Source organism: the organism of the source record quoted next, unplaced genomic scaffold (genome assembly GCF_019419815.1).
Source record: "Pyrus x bretschneideri cultivar Hongxiangsu unplaced genomic scaffold, Pyrus_bretschneideri_v1 Contig25, whole genome shotgun sequence".
Lineage (NCBI taxonomy): Eukaryota > Viridiplantae > Streptophyta > Magnoliopsida > Rosales > Rosaceae > Pyrus > Pyrus x bretschneideri.
Window position 1 is genome coordinate 4,174,765 of NW_025999557.1, and position 16,188 is coordinate 4,190,952.

At 34.6% G+C, this 16,188-nt stretch overlaps 2 protein-coding genes and 1 long non-coding RNA gene across 3 annotated transcripts; 1 reads left to right on the forward strand and 2 right to left on the reverse strand.

Annotated features, from left to right (window-relative positions):
* Positions 1-552: 552 nt before the first annotated feature.
* LOC125478471 lies at positions 553-1,043 on the reverse strand. Its single transcript, XR_007259326.1, has 2 exons — positions 730-1,043; positions 553-587 (listed from the first exon to the last, which is right to left on the reverse strand). It is a non-coding gene; the product is annotated as an uncharacterized LOC125478471 (long non-coding RNA).
* Positions 1,044-8,745: 7,702 nt separating this feature from the next.
* Positions 8,746-9,204, forward strand: LOC125478497 (senescence associated gene 20-like). Its single transcript, XM_048586680.1, has one exon. The coding sequence runs from the start codon at positions 8,746-8,748 to the stop codon at positions 9,202-9,204; it is 459 nt and encodes a 152-aa protein (XP_048442637.1).
* A 4,161-nt stretch (positions 9,205-13,365) lies between these two features.
* LOC125478498 lies at positions 13,366-15,309 on the reverse strand. Its single transcript, XM_048586681.1, has 5 exons — positions 15,206-15,309; positions 14,928-15,109; positions 14,726-14,826; positions 14,379-14,593; positions 13,366-13,512 (listed from the first exon to the last, which is right to left on the reverse strand). Exons 2-5 carry the CDS (start codon positions 15,002-15,004, stop codon positions 13,366-13,368), a joined length of 540 nt encoding a protein of 179 aa, XP_048442638.1. The 5' UTR covers positions 15,005-15,109; positions 15,206-15,309.
* Positions 15,310-16,188: the final 879 nt, after the last annotated feature.

Sequence of the window (16,188 nt, forward strand, 5' to 3'; positions counted from 1 at the left end):
GCGTCGGTTTAAAGCGACGCTGATGTTAACGTCGGTTTAAAGCGACGCTAGTCAACAATTAACTAAATAAAATATGCAAACTAGTGACGGTTTAAAGCGACGTTAGAGAACAATTAAATAAATAAAATATGCAAACTAGTGACGATTTAAAGCGACACCACCTTTGATAATAATAATTTAAAAAAAAAGTCGAAATCTGTTTCTGTATTCGTTCTCAAATAATTATAACTCAAAAAATTATATAATCGAAATAATAAATTTCAATTTTAGGCCAAAACAAACAATAATAAAAATAATTCAAAAGAAAAATAGTGCCATAATATACAAATGTTTTACATCTAACATTCCATATAATTTACAAAAATTCATCCTCCATGCTTTCCTATGCTTGCCTTTGTCGAAGACCACATATTTTGTAGCTCCATAGTGCCATATATAATACTAGCAACTCCATGCTGCCATGCTTGCCATCAGATCAGTGCTCCAATACTTTACTACTTCAACATTAAGGCTCTAATCTCTATAGATTAAACTCAGGTTTTATACCTTTAAAAAATTATGGATCTGCGATTTCCAGTGTCCTTGCTCTTCAGATCCAACATGCATAAATACAAAAAAAACAATTAAAAACCAAGAAACAAAAATAAATTTTCAATTTAAGCATAAAACTATTTAGAATACAAAATAGAAACTAAAATTAATAATCATAATAATTTAAAAATGAACCACCTTCAAGCTCTTCCTCCTCGAATTGGAGTTCTTCAGAATGTTGATCTTCAAACTGGTGATCCAAAGCAAACGGGGAAGGAGTTGAGGAAAAAATGAAAAGGAGGAAGAAGGGGACGCACAGATGAAATGGGGAAGGAGAAGAAGAAAGTCTGAAATTGGGGGAGAAATGAAAGCACGGTTGAAATGGGAAAGAGAGGGGTTTAAATATGGGTACTTAGTTTGCGTCCGTTAAAACCGACGCAAACGTCTGACACTTTTTTTGAAATTCACATAGCGTCGCTTTAATGAAACTCGCGTCGCTTTAATGAAACTAGCGTCGCTTTAAACTGACACAAACTTCTGACACTTTTTGAAATTCACATAGCGTCGCTTTAATGAAACTAGCGTCGCTTTAATGAAACTAGCGTCGCTTTTAACCGATGCCAACTTCTGACACACTTTTTGAAATTCACATAGCGTCGCTTTAATGACACTAGCGTCGGTTAAAACCGACACTAAGTCTCTCCATCCATTCAAACAAGCGGGAAATTTCCCGCCTAATATTTCAAATACTATAATTTTATATATATTAAATTTATAACCCTAAAAAATACTATAATAATTATATATATTAATGTAACAATTTTATACCCCTAAAAACTATATATATATATATTAAATTAAATTTTAAAAATTGGTGACCGTTGGATCAGTTTCAATATACATACCATTCAATTTCTTTAAGTGTTATACATACAAAATAAATAAATTTAAATCTACTTAATAAATATATATATATATACACACACCATTGAACTTGATGGGATACAAATTCTATGGAACTTTTCGATGGTTATAAAACGAAAAACTAATTTAAATCAATATGTCGCTTAAAAGCGACACTGGGTTTCAAAATATTTAAAAAAACTAATTTAAAGCGACATTGGATTTCAAAATATTTAAAAAAATAATTTAGTGTCGGTTATAAGCGACACTCATATAAGGGTAGGTTTTTGGGTGTGCAAAGCACCATTTTTGCACAAGTCAAACCACCTGGTTTTTTCTTCTAAAAAAGAAAACATATATTCCGTATAATACCTCCTGGTCCCAAAATAAGATCTCTTCAATTAATTGGAAGGATACTTCTGAGAATTTGTATTACACAAGAGCAAAAAAATAATAAAAGTTGAGGGCCATATTTGTACGCTATACAGCACACACACTCCACGCTCTGTCCATCAATTGATAGTGAAATTAGTTTGACGGTTGAGATCGTTGAAATTAGTTTCAGAGAATTCATATCCCATCAAAACAATAGATTGACTAACACTTAGAGTTTATTTATACTTTCATTAAGTATAACATAAGATTTTGTGGTATCCACTTGTGTAAATATTTTAATTTGAAGATCGAATTCATTCATTCTATTCATAAAGGGTCAATGAGTGTAGCTGTAAAAAATCATCAAAATCGGAGTTAAAATAACCGTTAAATCGTGATTTTTCGTTTATAACCGTCGAAAAGCTTTGTCCCGTTACTTGATCTCTGAATGTTTGTTTTTTGTGATTTTTTGCTGATGTGATCTCGAAGCATATGCAAACAAGTTTGACGGTTGGGATCGTTGAAATTAGTTTCGGAGAATTCGTATCCCATCAAAACAATAGATTGACTAACACTTAGAGTTTATTTATACTTTCATTAAGTATAACATAAGATTTTGTGATATCCACTTGTGTAAATATTTTAAATTGAAGATCGAATTCATTCATTCTATTCATATAGGGTCAAGGAATGTAGCTGTAAAAAATCATCAAAATCGGAGTTAAAATAACCGTTAAATCGTGATTTTTCGTTTATAACCGTCGAAAAGCTTTGTCCCGTTACTTGATCTCTGAATGTTTGTTTTTTGTGATTTTTTGCTGATGTGATCTTGAAGCATATGCAAACAAGTTTGACGGTTGGGATCGTTGAAATTAGTTTCGGAGAATTTGTATCCCATCAAAACAATAGATTGACTAATACTTAGAGTTTATTTATACTTTCATTAAGTATAACATAAGATTTTGTGGTATCTACTTGTGTAAATATTTTAATTTGAAGATCGAATTCATTCATTGTATTCATATAGGGTCAAGGAGTGTAGCTGTAAAAAATCATCAAAATCGGAGTTAAAATAACCGTTAAATCGTGATTTTTCGTTTATAACCGTCGAAAAGCTTTGTCCCGTTACTTGATCTCTGAATGTTTGTTTTTTGTGATTTTTTGCTGACGTGATCTCGAAGCATATGCAAACAAGTTTGACGGTTGGGATCGTTGAAATTAGTTTCGGAGAATTCGTATCCCATCAAAACAATAGATTGACTAACACTTAGAGTTTATTTATACTTTCATTAAGTATAACATAAGATTTTGTGGTATCCACTTGTGTAAATATTTTAAATTGAAGATCGAATTCATTCATTCTATTCATATAGGGTCAAGGAATGTAGCTGTAAAAAATCATCAAAATCGGAGTTAAAATAACCGTTAAATCGTGATTTTTCGTTTATAACCGTCGAAAAGCTTTGTCCCGTTACTTGATCTCTGAATGTTTGTTTTTTGTGATTTTTTGCTGATGTGATCTCGAAGCATATGCAAACAAGTTTGACGGTTGGGATCGTTGAAATTAGTTTCGGAGAATTTGTATCCCATCAAAACAATAGATTGACTAACACTTAGAGTTTATTTATACTTTCATTAAGTATAACATAAGATTTTGTGGTATCCACTTGTGTAAATATTTTAATTTGAAGATCGAATCCATTCATTGTATTCATATAGGGTCAGGAGTGTAGCTGTAAAAAATCATCAAAATCGGAGTTAAAATAATCGTTAAATCGTGATTTTTCGTTTATAACTGTCGAAATTAGTTTCATAGAATTTGTATCCAATCAAGTTCAATGGTGTGTGTGTGTATATATATATATATTAAGTAGATTTAAATTTATTTATTTTGTATGTATAACACTTAAGAAATTGAACCGTATGTATATTTAAGCCAATCCAATGATCACCAATTTTTTAAAATTTAATTTAATATATATATATATAATTATTATAGTTTTTAGGGATATAAAATTTAATTTAATATATATATAATTTAATATATATATATATATATACACACTTTATGTCGCTTAAAAGCGACACTAGTATTTAAAAATTATTAAAATAATGTTTACGTCGGTTTAAAAGCGACACTAGTATTTAAAAATTATTAAAATATATGTTTACGTCGGTTTAAAAGTGACATAAACATTTAATAACGCTTATAAGCGACAGTAAATCCGACGTCATATTCAGTTAGTGTCGCAATTGCCTAATCCGCTACTATATTAGATTAAAGCGACACCACCCTCCGACACTATAGCCCCCTTTTGTAGTAGTGTAAAGAGAGATAGTGAGAGAGGAGAGAAATGAGAGAGAAAACTTACTCAGGTGGTTGTAAACGGCTCTTTAGGGTTTTGCCCTTCTGGTGAGATAAAGAAATGAGAGAGAAACCTGAGAGAGAGAGAGAGAGAGAGAGAGAGAGAGAGAGGAAAGAGGAGAGGAGAGAAGAGAGAGGGGAGCGAGTAGTGGAGATGGAAGCTGGCGCAGACAAGGGAGGCAAGGGGCTTACCGTCGCACTAGTGGGGAAGACAAAGGGGGAAGGAATCCAGCCCTTTTTCAGTGGGGAAGACGAAGGGGGAAGGAAAAAAAAAGGGTTCTGTTTTTTTTTTTTTTTTTTAATTTTTTTTTTAAGTAACATGAGGGTAGTAAACAGTCTTTTGCCGTAACAAATATGTTATATGGTGTCAAACAAGTCATGACTTTCTTATTTAATTTTGTATAAGAATAGTTAGTTTAGGTTGCTTATATATATGAAAGATCATCACTTAGTTTAGCTTGCGCATCATTTGCTCTGGTATGGTTATCTTGTCGTGAGTCATTGGGAACGTCTTGTTCAGTGATTCCACGCGAGGTCCCTTAATTTGTTTCTTCTTTTCAGCGTCTAATTGTCTACGAGTAGGTTCTAGCCTGCAGCAAATGTGTTAGCAACAGATATAAATTCTTGTAGTACTGCTTTTAACATAAAACAGAGCAATTCAAAGAGAGCTTTTAGTTAACAGATAAACCAATGCAAGCAAAACATGAATTAGGTGACGGAATTATTTGTGATGCCCAAAAATTCATCACTTTTTGGTAAAATAAGTGACCTATTTCAAAAAAAGGGTCAAATAAAGTGTTTCATGGTGGATGAATTCTTTTTAAGATTTTATTTGAGGCATAATTTCAAATTCATCACAAATTGTGTGCTAGAAATTTTTGTGCCCAATTAATTATTAGCTGGTAACGAAAGTAGAGGATTCGCCACATAACACAAAACTATTGCGCTAGAGTCAAGAATAAAGATATAAAAAAACTGAAGTAATTAAAATCAAAACCTCAAATTGTTGACGGCAGAAAAATAGAGAGGGATGTATAGGAGGTAAAAAAGGGTGTGTAGACACTAGTTTAGAAAAATTTAGAACTATTTGTTTCATTTCACATGGTATCCTATAGTTAAACCCTAAACTCTAAATTCACCAATATTATAACACACTCACACACCAATATTATAACACACTCACACACCACTTAGTACTACGATTTAGCAATATTCATTTTCACTTGTAAGTGAGAGGTTCTAGGTTCGACGCTCGTCAAAGGTAAATTTAAACCATATTATTATGGCTAGCCTAGTATGAGGCTTAACCCACTTTTTCACCCTTTAGTATAAATAATATCGTTTGTTTAGCAAAAAAAAAAAACACACACACACTCACACGTACCTGGTTTCTCAATATTGTAGATTCATGAATAATTAAATGAGCCGGCCATTAGTACTTCCAAATATGTACATTTTGCAAATAGAGACCATAGCTAGTTAAGACATCAGCTACAAAGTTTACTTCTCAAAAATATGAAATTATTTGATAACCTCAAACGAAGAAATCAGCCACTGAATATCTTCAATGATTGATTTACTTTTTAGGAAACTCCACTCATACCTTAAACAACATTGATGACCGGTTTTGAATCTACCTCCACTAAGATTCAAGCAGACGAAAATGACATATATAGAGCTCAATTTGCTATTGGTTTGGCGTTTTGGTGTTACACAAATTGACAAAGATTCAATTAGGCATTCGGTTTGCATGCGATGCGGTAATATTAATTTGATCACCCCAAAAACCCCACTAGTGACCGATAGGCTCAGGTAAATCCACTAATCAAATTTTTATTATTTAATTAGAAACATGTATCTCCATGGAGTCATGGACTGTCATGCAAGAGGCTAGGGCTCTATATTTTGTGTTGCTAATTAATAGATTATATACTATGTTGGGAATTAAAGCTGGATTCGATAAGAAACTGCCTATGATTTGAGTCAACTCTGAGAATTAAAGAGACTATATATAGTTCGGAAGACGATGAAAATTGTTGGTCCATATATAGTCATAGAACACTATTGGTTTACCCTTATTGATAAGTACATTTTATGAGGTCCGTTCCCACGGATTAGTAGTGTGAGAATCTTGTGTTATCTCAAATCATTTAACTAGTGTGAGAATCTTCTGTTAAGGATATTGAGTACTTACAAGTTTTTTTTGGATATTACTATTGAAGCCATTACTATTATACTACATTAAGGGAAGATAAGAGTTTGAATCTGAGATTCAATGAGTTGAAGACAATAAAGGAAAGATTAAGTACCTCAAATCCTCCAATCTTTTAGTGCTAGTATAAATTAGTTTCAACTTTTTTAAATATTTCAAACAAGTACTCAACTTATTAAAAATGTCACATCTATTAAACCCCAGTTAAAAATCTGTTAAATTAACACATTGTCTCCAAAATCAATAGGAAGTCATGAAAGCATAGCTTCCACCAACTAACAGTCACCACCACCCCCATCAAGCCATCACTTCCAAACCCATGCAAAACCACCAACTCCACCCTACAACTCAAGCCACCAACATTGAGGTGAAGGTCATGAAAGTTGCTAAAATGGTATGGACTGCCATAATGCGGCCACCACCATCTTCATCGCCCGCAAAGAAGAACGAGCTGAGAATTCCTGAATGAGGAAATCACATGAATAGAAATAAGTTCCTTTAAACCCCATTTCAATTCTTAACCCTCTTCGGAGATTGCTCTCATGATGTAATTCCAATTTGGGTTCCCTTTCGATTCAATTCAGTACCCGTTTGATTATTGAATTCCATATTATATATACCATATTTAAAATTTAGATTTTGAGGCAATTAATTTAATGTTGACCATAATATATCCAGTTGGAGGGTTTGAATATAATCTATGTTTGAAAAATTAATTAAGGCTCTACGGATGTGACATTTTCAATGGGTTGGATACTTATTTAGAATATTTAAAAATATTAAGACCAATTTAGAATGACACAAAATATTTGGAAGGTTTTAGGTACTTGATCCTAAAAAGAAATATTTTAACCACTAAAGTAATTCATCAATTGATTCTTATTAAATCTAAGTCAAAATTTCCAATTTCTGACCACAAAAAAAAAAAAAAAAAAACAATAAAATAATAAAAAAAACTGAGAACAATAATATTAGTGATAATTTGTACTTCAACCTGTTCCTTGAGACCATAAACAAGTTAATTATTCTTATTAAAGAATTAATTCAAATAATAAGAACTTTTGAGGTAAAATAAATACAAGATTAATCAAATTTTGCTACGATTAATTCAGTTATATTTTAAAATGAGGAGATGACTCACACCCATCCTTTTTAATTTCTCAAATCCACCTCTTTATTTCTCGCTAGCCAAATGGTGAACAAGCCAAACGAAAATAACAAGCAAAATTAAACAAGAATATGTGACAGGTTAAAAGAGTGTGTGTTTATCATTTTCCTTCTAAATATTATGACTTGGTTGCTATAATCATCTTATGTTTATCACATCTCAAATCATACTCTTTATTTCTAAGTCAAATTTTGACTAAAAAGACTAAAAATTAACTTTGGAGTTTAATCTCTATTAAATTTCTGAAGTTCTAAACGATTATTACTATAGAAGTAGCCTCCACAAATGTAGTGAGTTTGTGAAACCTCTAGACATGATTGTGGATCTCCTTCTAAATAGTAGTCATACTTGGTAATTTAGTGTGGAGTATCTTTTCTTCTTCGATCAAGTTGAAATCTCCAACAAAATTTGTAACAAGGGCCACTAATAATGTACCATATCCTCTCTCTCTCTCTCGTACGTAATCTTCCATATTACTAAATGAGAAGCCAACAGAAATATACTTATGTGAACATCCAACTTTTAATCATTTGCTTATTCTCTCTCTCTCTCTCTCTCTATATATATATATATATTTACGAAGTTGCTCTTGGGTCTGTTAATTAGTATTTTTGGTGAATTCATAAAAGAAATACATTTATGATCAAAGATTACTTTGTTTTAGTGTGTCAGAAATAAGGTTTAGTACACAAAGTGTTATAATATAAGTGGTTGGTACTTGAAAAAAAAAAATTTCAACCATTTGTATTACGACAATTGATGTACCGAACCATGTTTCCGGCACACTGAAAAAGCTAATGCTAGATAGCCTAAATTTTTAAGGGTAATGCTAAGAAGACCAAATTTTTTGATCCAAATTTGTAAACCCAATAATGTGTCATCAATAAAAAATAAGCACGTTAATCAATACTTTAGTGATAATCCAATCATCAACAATCACATTATTTAATTTACAAAATTTAATTTAAAATTTTAATATACCTAGCAGTACCTCACTGAAAATTTCTTGTCTTATACAATCATACTCACATGCAACCGTCCAAACTCCCACAAACCATGTTCTCCTCCTATATAAACACCAATGCCATAACACTTAACGGTTCAAACACAAACATTCCTAACTCACCAAGTCCCTCACACAGAGATATATTGCTTTGAGCTCCAGACCTGGCAAACTCTCAACTATGTCCGATGGAGGGAGAAGATTACGAAGAAGCCAAAAACAAAACGACAGTGACGGCTTTATACCAAGCCTTAACCTCCATGGACGTTGATGTCGTCCACCTTCTCCTCGCGCCCCACCTCGAGTGGTGGTTCCATGGCCCCCCAACTCACCAGCATCTGAACCGCCTACTCACCGGTGCACCACCGTATGACTCATCGTTCAAATTCGTCCCTCTCTCGATCATTGCATTTGGATCAATGGTGCTGGCTGAAGGATACGACGTGGCTCGTTCCGTTTCGTGGGTGCATGCGTGGACCCTCACTGATGGGATTTTTACCCAGGTCAGGGAATACAACAACACGTCCGTCACGGTCACCCAGTTATCCTCACCGCATATCAGATCACAACCGGGGAATTGCCAATGTGTATGGCAGAGTAAGCTCTCGGATGACAAGTCTCTGCCTGGCCTCGTTTTGGCGCTATAAGTTATGCTGCGTTAATTATCGTTTGAACTCTTACAAATTAATATTAGTTTGAAAGGGGTTTAAGCACACGAAATACTTAAGATGCAGCGTTGTACTATTTATCGGGTAAAAATGTTATTTTTACCATATTTTTCATACTATACATTTGTACTTTTTTTCTAATAAAGATGAGATCCATATGTATTGGTGGGCTCTACCTCAATTAGAGAGGTGCGACGGATGTGATACAAAAATATAATAAGTGTAACATTACCTTCTATCTGGTAATAAGCATTATGTGGTTTGGCTGTCGAGTTTATATTTTGTGTATTTTGTTGTGTGGAATGTTTGTTTATTTTTGTATAAAACGTTGTGGTCCTCTTGTATATCTCAACATGTAGTTATGCCGTTGTCCTTCCGAAACCCAAACGCAATAATGGAATGGAAGAAGACCGATATGAAGGGGAAAAAATGCATCGGGACAACAACAAATAAGGACTAATTTAGAAGTACTTTTAAAATAATTGAAAGCATTTTTGGTGAAAATATTTTTTGAATCAACTTTTAGTAAACACATAAGTGAATTCTGAAAATGTACTTAAATGTTTCATTGAAGAAGCACTTTGGAACTCAAAAACATTCTCCCTAAAAGCATTTTTTCAATCATTTAAAAGTACTTCCATACAAGTTCTTCATCATGATAATGTCTCTTGGTATTTTCTTAATTTTTATTTACCAAAAATTAAGTCTTTTAGTTTTAGTAAGAGATGCTAGACAAAAGTCACATACCGCAAAAAATAGGAATTTTTATCATTTTCAGTCAAAATTTCACCCTTAATTTAGAAAATGTTATTTTTTTATAATATATATATATATTTTTTTTTTTTAGTACGTCGATATTTTTACACTATGGGAGGGGGAGTTTGGCTAAGCCACATAATGGACAACCTAACTTGGTATCGAATTAGTTATCCTCGAGATTTGAACCTAAGATCTTTCACTTCTAAGAGAAGATGAATACCACCAAACTGTAGTACTGAGTAACTTTTTTATAAATATTTCAAATATACCAAAATCACACTTGATTAGACCAAAATATCCTGAGTACAGTTACACCCCTTCATATTCTGGGTTGGAGTTCAAAGTCGAGGGTATTGGCAAACTAGTTGCGCGCATTGTTGAACTAATGGAGGACACTTGCAAATTTTCTCCTCATGCATCTTGGAAATTCGATCATTAGCCCTATTACGATTTCATTTTTCAACGAAAGGGTCATGGAAGAGAAACTTCCAAAATTCGAGTATACTTTCATATATAATTGTTTAGGGTGTGTTCTCATATTATAAAAATGTCGTATCACAACATCATTATCAATAGAATCAAAACATCTTTCTCAATGTATACAATAAAGTTATCATTCACCTATTAATCTGTCATTCTATTACGATGTGATTTACTTACAATATTCATCACCAAACTCTTCCAACAGAAGCAGTTGCAACAAGTAATGAAACAGATAATGGAATACACAAAAATAATCCTATAATACAAAAAAAATAAAAATTGAGGGGCACATGTTTACCTGATAGAGGCATTCCGGCGGTGGAGCAAAGACTAGCGATGGTGGTGATTTGGTTTCTTAGACTCAGAGGACGTTCAAATATATATATATATATATATATATATGAAGGATTCAATATATATAAGCAAGCTAAACTAAGTACTCTTATGCAAAATTGGATAAGTCTTGACATCATATAAAAAAAAAAAAATATATATATATATATATATGTGAAGGATTCAATATATATAAGCAAGCTAAACTAAGTATTCTTATGCAAAATTGGATAAGTCTTGACATCATATAAAATCAAACAAGTTCTATCAAAGTTGATTCAAAGTTCTAAAAAACTGGCGAGAGAGTTTGGTAGCTTTTATAGCTGTGGATTGGGAGGATCTTGAGTGGGCCCCGGGTCCATGCAAGTTGCACACGGAGTGTGAGGAGTGCCAGGTGGACAAATGTTGCCCACATAGACAATGTTGACAATGTTAGAATCTCATAGCATTCCATCACATGATATATTGCATTGTAGAGAAACAAGCGAGACAGACAGCGGAAGGTGGAGGAGGCAGAAGAGATAAGCAAGGCCGTTAGAATCTCATAGCATTCCATCACATGATATATTACATTGTAGAGAAACAAGCGAGACAGACAGCGGAAGGTGGAGGAGGCAGAAGAGATAAGCAAGGACGAGAGAGAGAGAGAGAGAGAGAGAGAGAGAGAGAGAGAGAGAGAGATGAGTAATAGTGTATCTTCGTGACAGATGCGAGGGAGGGGGAGGCCATAATGGAGAGAGCGAGACAAAAATGCGTTATGAGCAACATTTGGAAACTAGGGCCTCCTCCAAAACCACGAAAAAGTAATTATTGTTACATGATATGAGTGGAATCCGGATGCTCGCGCGGATCCTTTTGTGAGGATCACAAAAATTCATGAATTGTATTCGTATTCGTTCATTGTATATCGTGCAGTCAGAAATCATTTTAAATATTTTTATTTAAAATTAAACACAAATAGTACTTGATAAATATTAACCACACAATATACAATGAATGAACGCGATTTACGGATCCATAGGATCTTCATCAAAAGGATGTAGGATCTTCATCAAAAGGATCCAAAAAGGATCCTATTGGATATAAGTGAAGACTTTTTAACCAAAATGGTATATGTGAAAACTTGCCCCTCACACTCCGTGTGCAACTCGCATGGACCCGGGGCCCACTCCAAAGCTATAAAAGCCACCTCACTCTCTCACCAGCCACTGCTACGGAACCACCGTCGAGTACGTTTCATTAATTTCTCCTCTCTCTTTCTCTCCCTCTCTCAATTATATGAAATTGTCTGTACAAAATTTGAGCTGATTTGGTGAGTTCGTTGTTGAGTAGGACTAGGGCTCACACTCAGACTCAGAGCACTGAGAACCATGAGAAACGAGGTCGACCTGCCGATGACTTCAAAGAAACGAGTTCAACCTGCGCTGGACCTTCCGCCACCCTGCCGCAGAAACTCGCCGGTCTCTCACCTTGATTGGTACTTCTTCCCCAGCTAATTACGAATATAACCATTGGAAACGCCAGTGGAAATTCTCCACTAGTTAATAAATAGTTGAGTTGATTGCTAACTGTGTGATTATCTCTCCACAGCTTGCAATTTCACTGGCAACAAAAGCAGCTTCGTTTGCCCGGGAACTCAAGTCGATAAAATCGGATTTATGCTTTATGCAAGAGCGCTGTGCTCTGCTGGAGGAGGAGAATCGAAGTCTCCGAGACTGGCTGGATAAAGGGTTGAGGTCTGAGGAAGATGATCTGGTGACGCTTCAGTTGGAGGCACTGCTAGCTGAGAGGTCAAGACTAGCAAATGAAAATTCAAACCTGGTTAGAGAAAATCAATGCCTCCACCAGGTTGTGGAGTACCACCAGCTCACCTCCCAAGACCTCTCTGCTTCATTTGAACAAGTTGTACAAGGGTTGTGCCTAGACTTTTCGTCTCCTCCACGACCGACAGCAGGCGAGGCAAATGGCGAAGATGGTGATGGTGATGGTGATGCTGCTGCTGAAAACAAGGGTTCTCAGGCACTAAGAAGTGATATTTTCGGCTTCTCTGCCTCGCTTGATGATGGAGATCATTAGCAGAATGGATTTGCAGATTGTTCTGTTCGGGTTCGAAATCAAGTATCGCAGATGTAAATTTTGATGCCATTGACTTCAATCTGTGATTTCACTGATTTACCACAAACGTAAGTACATGATCTCAATGGAAATTACATTATTGCTTTACTTTGTTTCTCCGAACTTTGTTGCCCTACTCACATTATATGTTAAGGTGATTCCAATAGAAAATATGCAATATTTCAAACCAAAACCGTTGGTTCTTCACTACTTGGCATCATGTTTGCATCTGGAACAACGCAACCATTCACACATATTTTCATTCACATATTAAAATTAAAAATCTTGTAAATTAATATTATAATACATAATTTTCAACAAATTCTTCATTACAAACCACGAAAGTTACGATTCAACATTCAAGCAAGGAAACATACATCACACGGATACGGATAACCAAGTGGTAAATATTAACAACCAACCTAAGTTAAGCTTCAATGTTTAAAGCTACTACCTACGGGTTTCCAAGCTAACACAGGTTTCATGGTTTACCAAAATACTTGCTAAGCCAATACAACCATTAGGACTGCTTCTTCCCCTTGATGCAGACTTGCGATCTTGAGCAGAATCCTGGAACCCAACTTCATTCGTCATGACCTAATTGAAGAAATTATGATACAGGCACGATGGTGGCTGATCTTTCTGCAGTACCCGCCCTACAATTAAAAAGTAAATTAAATATAAGCACAACTTTTATTTAAAAAAAAAAAAATGTTACAATTTATTACATTTTTTTGGTAATAATAATTAACAAATTTTAAATTATGATTTTTACCTCTAACAACTCCACCACAAAAACGATCTAAAACGCAGGCTTGGTTGAGTAGTAACATTGTATGTTGGAAGGCATGTGGTAATTCGTCATGATAATAATCGGTCAGATACCGCATGTTTATACTACAAATTAACCAACAAAATAATTAGTATTTTATATTTACAAAAATACTAATATTTTCTACATAATTAGTACGTTATATTCTCAATAATAATAATAATAATTTCCATATATAAATACAAAAGCAATACCAAGGTTTTAGGTTCAATTCTAGTCAAAGGCGAATTTGAACTATGTTGTCGCTAGTCCATTATGAAGGTTAACCCATAGATAATATCGTTTGTTTAAAAAAAAAAAAAAAATACCACAAAAACGAAGTTCACAGTTCGAACAAAATTATTAAAACTTACTATTCTTCTCCTGTACCAAGAGCCATAGCACTATCACTAGTCGTAAATGATTCACCCGCGATCACTCGAAACATTTTCGGATGTGGGCTTGTGTTGTCCCATCCCAAAACAAGGCTGCCCACTCTGCCATAGGGACTAACAAAATGATAGGCTAGATTAGCCGCTAGCTCCACCGTGTGCAACTCCTCAGGTATTGTTAGAAACTATCACCATCCAATTGAAAATTAATATATATAATTTTGAGTAAAAGAAAAAAAAAATTGAGAGTTTTCAGTTACCACTGATGTTATCCATTGCCACATTTCCTCCCAAGCCATCCTAAATCCAGCCATTGTAATGTATATGTTATGACTTAATCGATAGAACTTGTTGCAAGTAAGATCAGTCACATGTCCAGTCAAGGCATCGGTCAACTTTGAATCAACTCCAACACAAATAAAATTTCCCCAGCGGTGAGCAATATTAATGGTGCCATGTTCATAGCATGAAACACCTGCACCACAAATAAGGAAGGAGGGATTTATGGGTGAAAAACTTTTGTGCTCCTAATTATGGAGAAAAAGAACATAAAAGAATACAAACAATGATATCCACGAAGTGAAACAGAGTTCGGAAGGAGTGAAACCTTTTGCACCAGATTGGGAGCCATTGGGCTCCTGAGGAATCAAGTGTTCATACTCTAATGGTCTTACCACATGCCTGATCTCCGGTGGTAGAAGCTGGTGTCTGCAACATAGAGAAAATTAACCTAATTCAAAGAGATTTTGAAAAAAACAGTAAACAAGGAACTGTTAATTTTGAATGAGTTCCAAAAACAGGGCAGTCACCTTAGTAGTAGCTGTTTAACCAGGTCAGTTTCAGATATAGCTACGGAAATGTCAATGTCGCCAGAAAGAGTAATCATTTGACTTGAAAATCTTCTAGTGAATCGACCGAGACTTGGAACATTAGCATCAATCTCATGAAGATTTTTCAATGCATGGACAAAAGCGATTCTTACACCAGCCCTCTTAGAAGCAAAACAGGGCGAAAATAAATGAGGTTTGTCCAACACGAGTAGAAGGGAAAACAACTTAAGCCAACGGATCAAGAATCCCAAGCTTACCTTGTCCTTCAATGCCAATCCAATATAATGTAAGTATACATCCTGCAAAAACAGTGACTCTGTGCAAGAAATCCAAATATTTGGATCGATCTCACGATAGCGATAGCAATGCACAAACAACCTACAATGATGGATTAAACTGTGAAAAAGAACTAAAGGATTATGATAAAACAGGAACTTTATGAAATCATATCAGTTTTCTTTGCTTCTTACTTATGATGCTGAGTCAGAATATCCTACCCTTTTGGTATCTTGCACATCATCTGCTCTAATGTAGTTATCTTGTCGTGAGTCATTGAGAGCCTCTTGTTCAGTGATTCCACACGATGTCCCTCAGTTTCTATCTTTTGTTCAGCGTTTAATTGTATACGAGTAGTTTCTCGCCTGGTAGCAAGTGTGTTGGCAACAGATATAAATGATGTGATCAGCTGCAGAGCCCTCCAAGTAGCAGCTTGACGATAAGTTCTTGGACTGCTGCTTTAACATAAAACAGGGGCAATTCAAACGAGAGTAGTTAACAGATAAACGCACCTTTTAACAATAAGAACTTGAAAATTTTGAACACTAACCGTGACAATGCAGTTATATAATCCATGCACTTTAACAAAATCTGATCAAACAATGGTCCATGTTGACACTCGCCGACCAGAGTATCCCATAAACATTGAAGATTATCTTTGAAGTTGTTAAATTCTTTCATTTTTGAACTTTGGCAACTCGTTTTTACTTTTGCGGTTGTGCAACTACCAGAGAAGGTGGTCCTATCACCATTCTTGTCTCCGTCAACCATGGTGGTCGGCTGTGGCTTCAGCGAGCACACCTTGGATCCCTTGGGTTTCTCCTCGTTCAAAACTCCTATCCCAAGTCAATGAATGATTTAGATTCAGAAATGAAACAGATAATGGAATAAACAAAAATAATCCCATAATACAAAAAAATAAAAATGGAGGGGTGCATGTTTACCTGATAGAGGCATTCCGGCG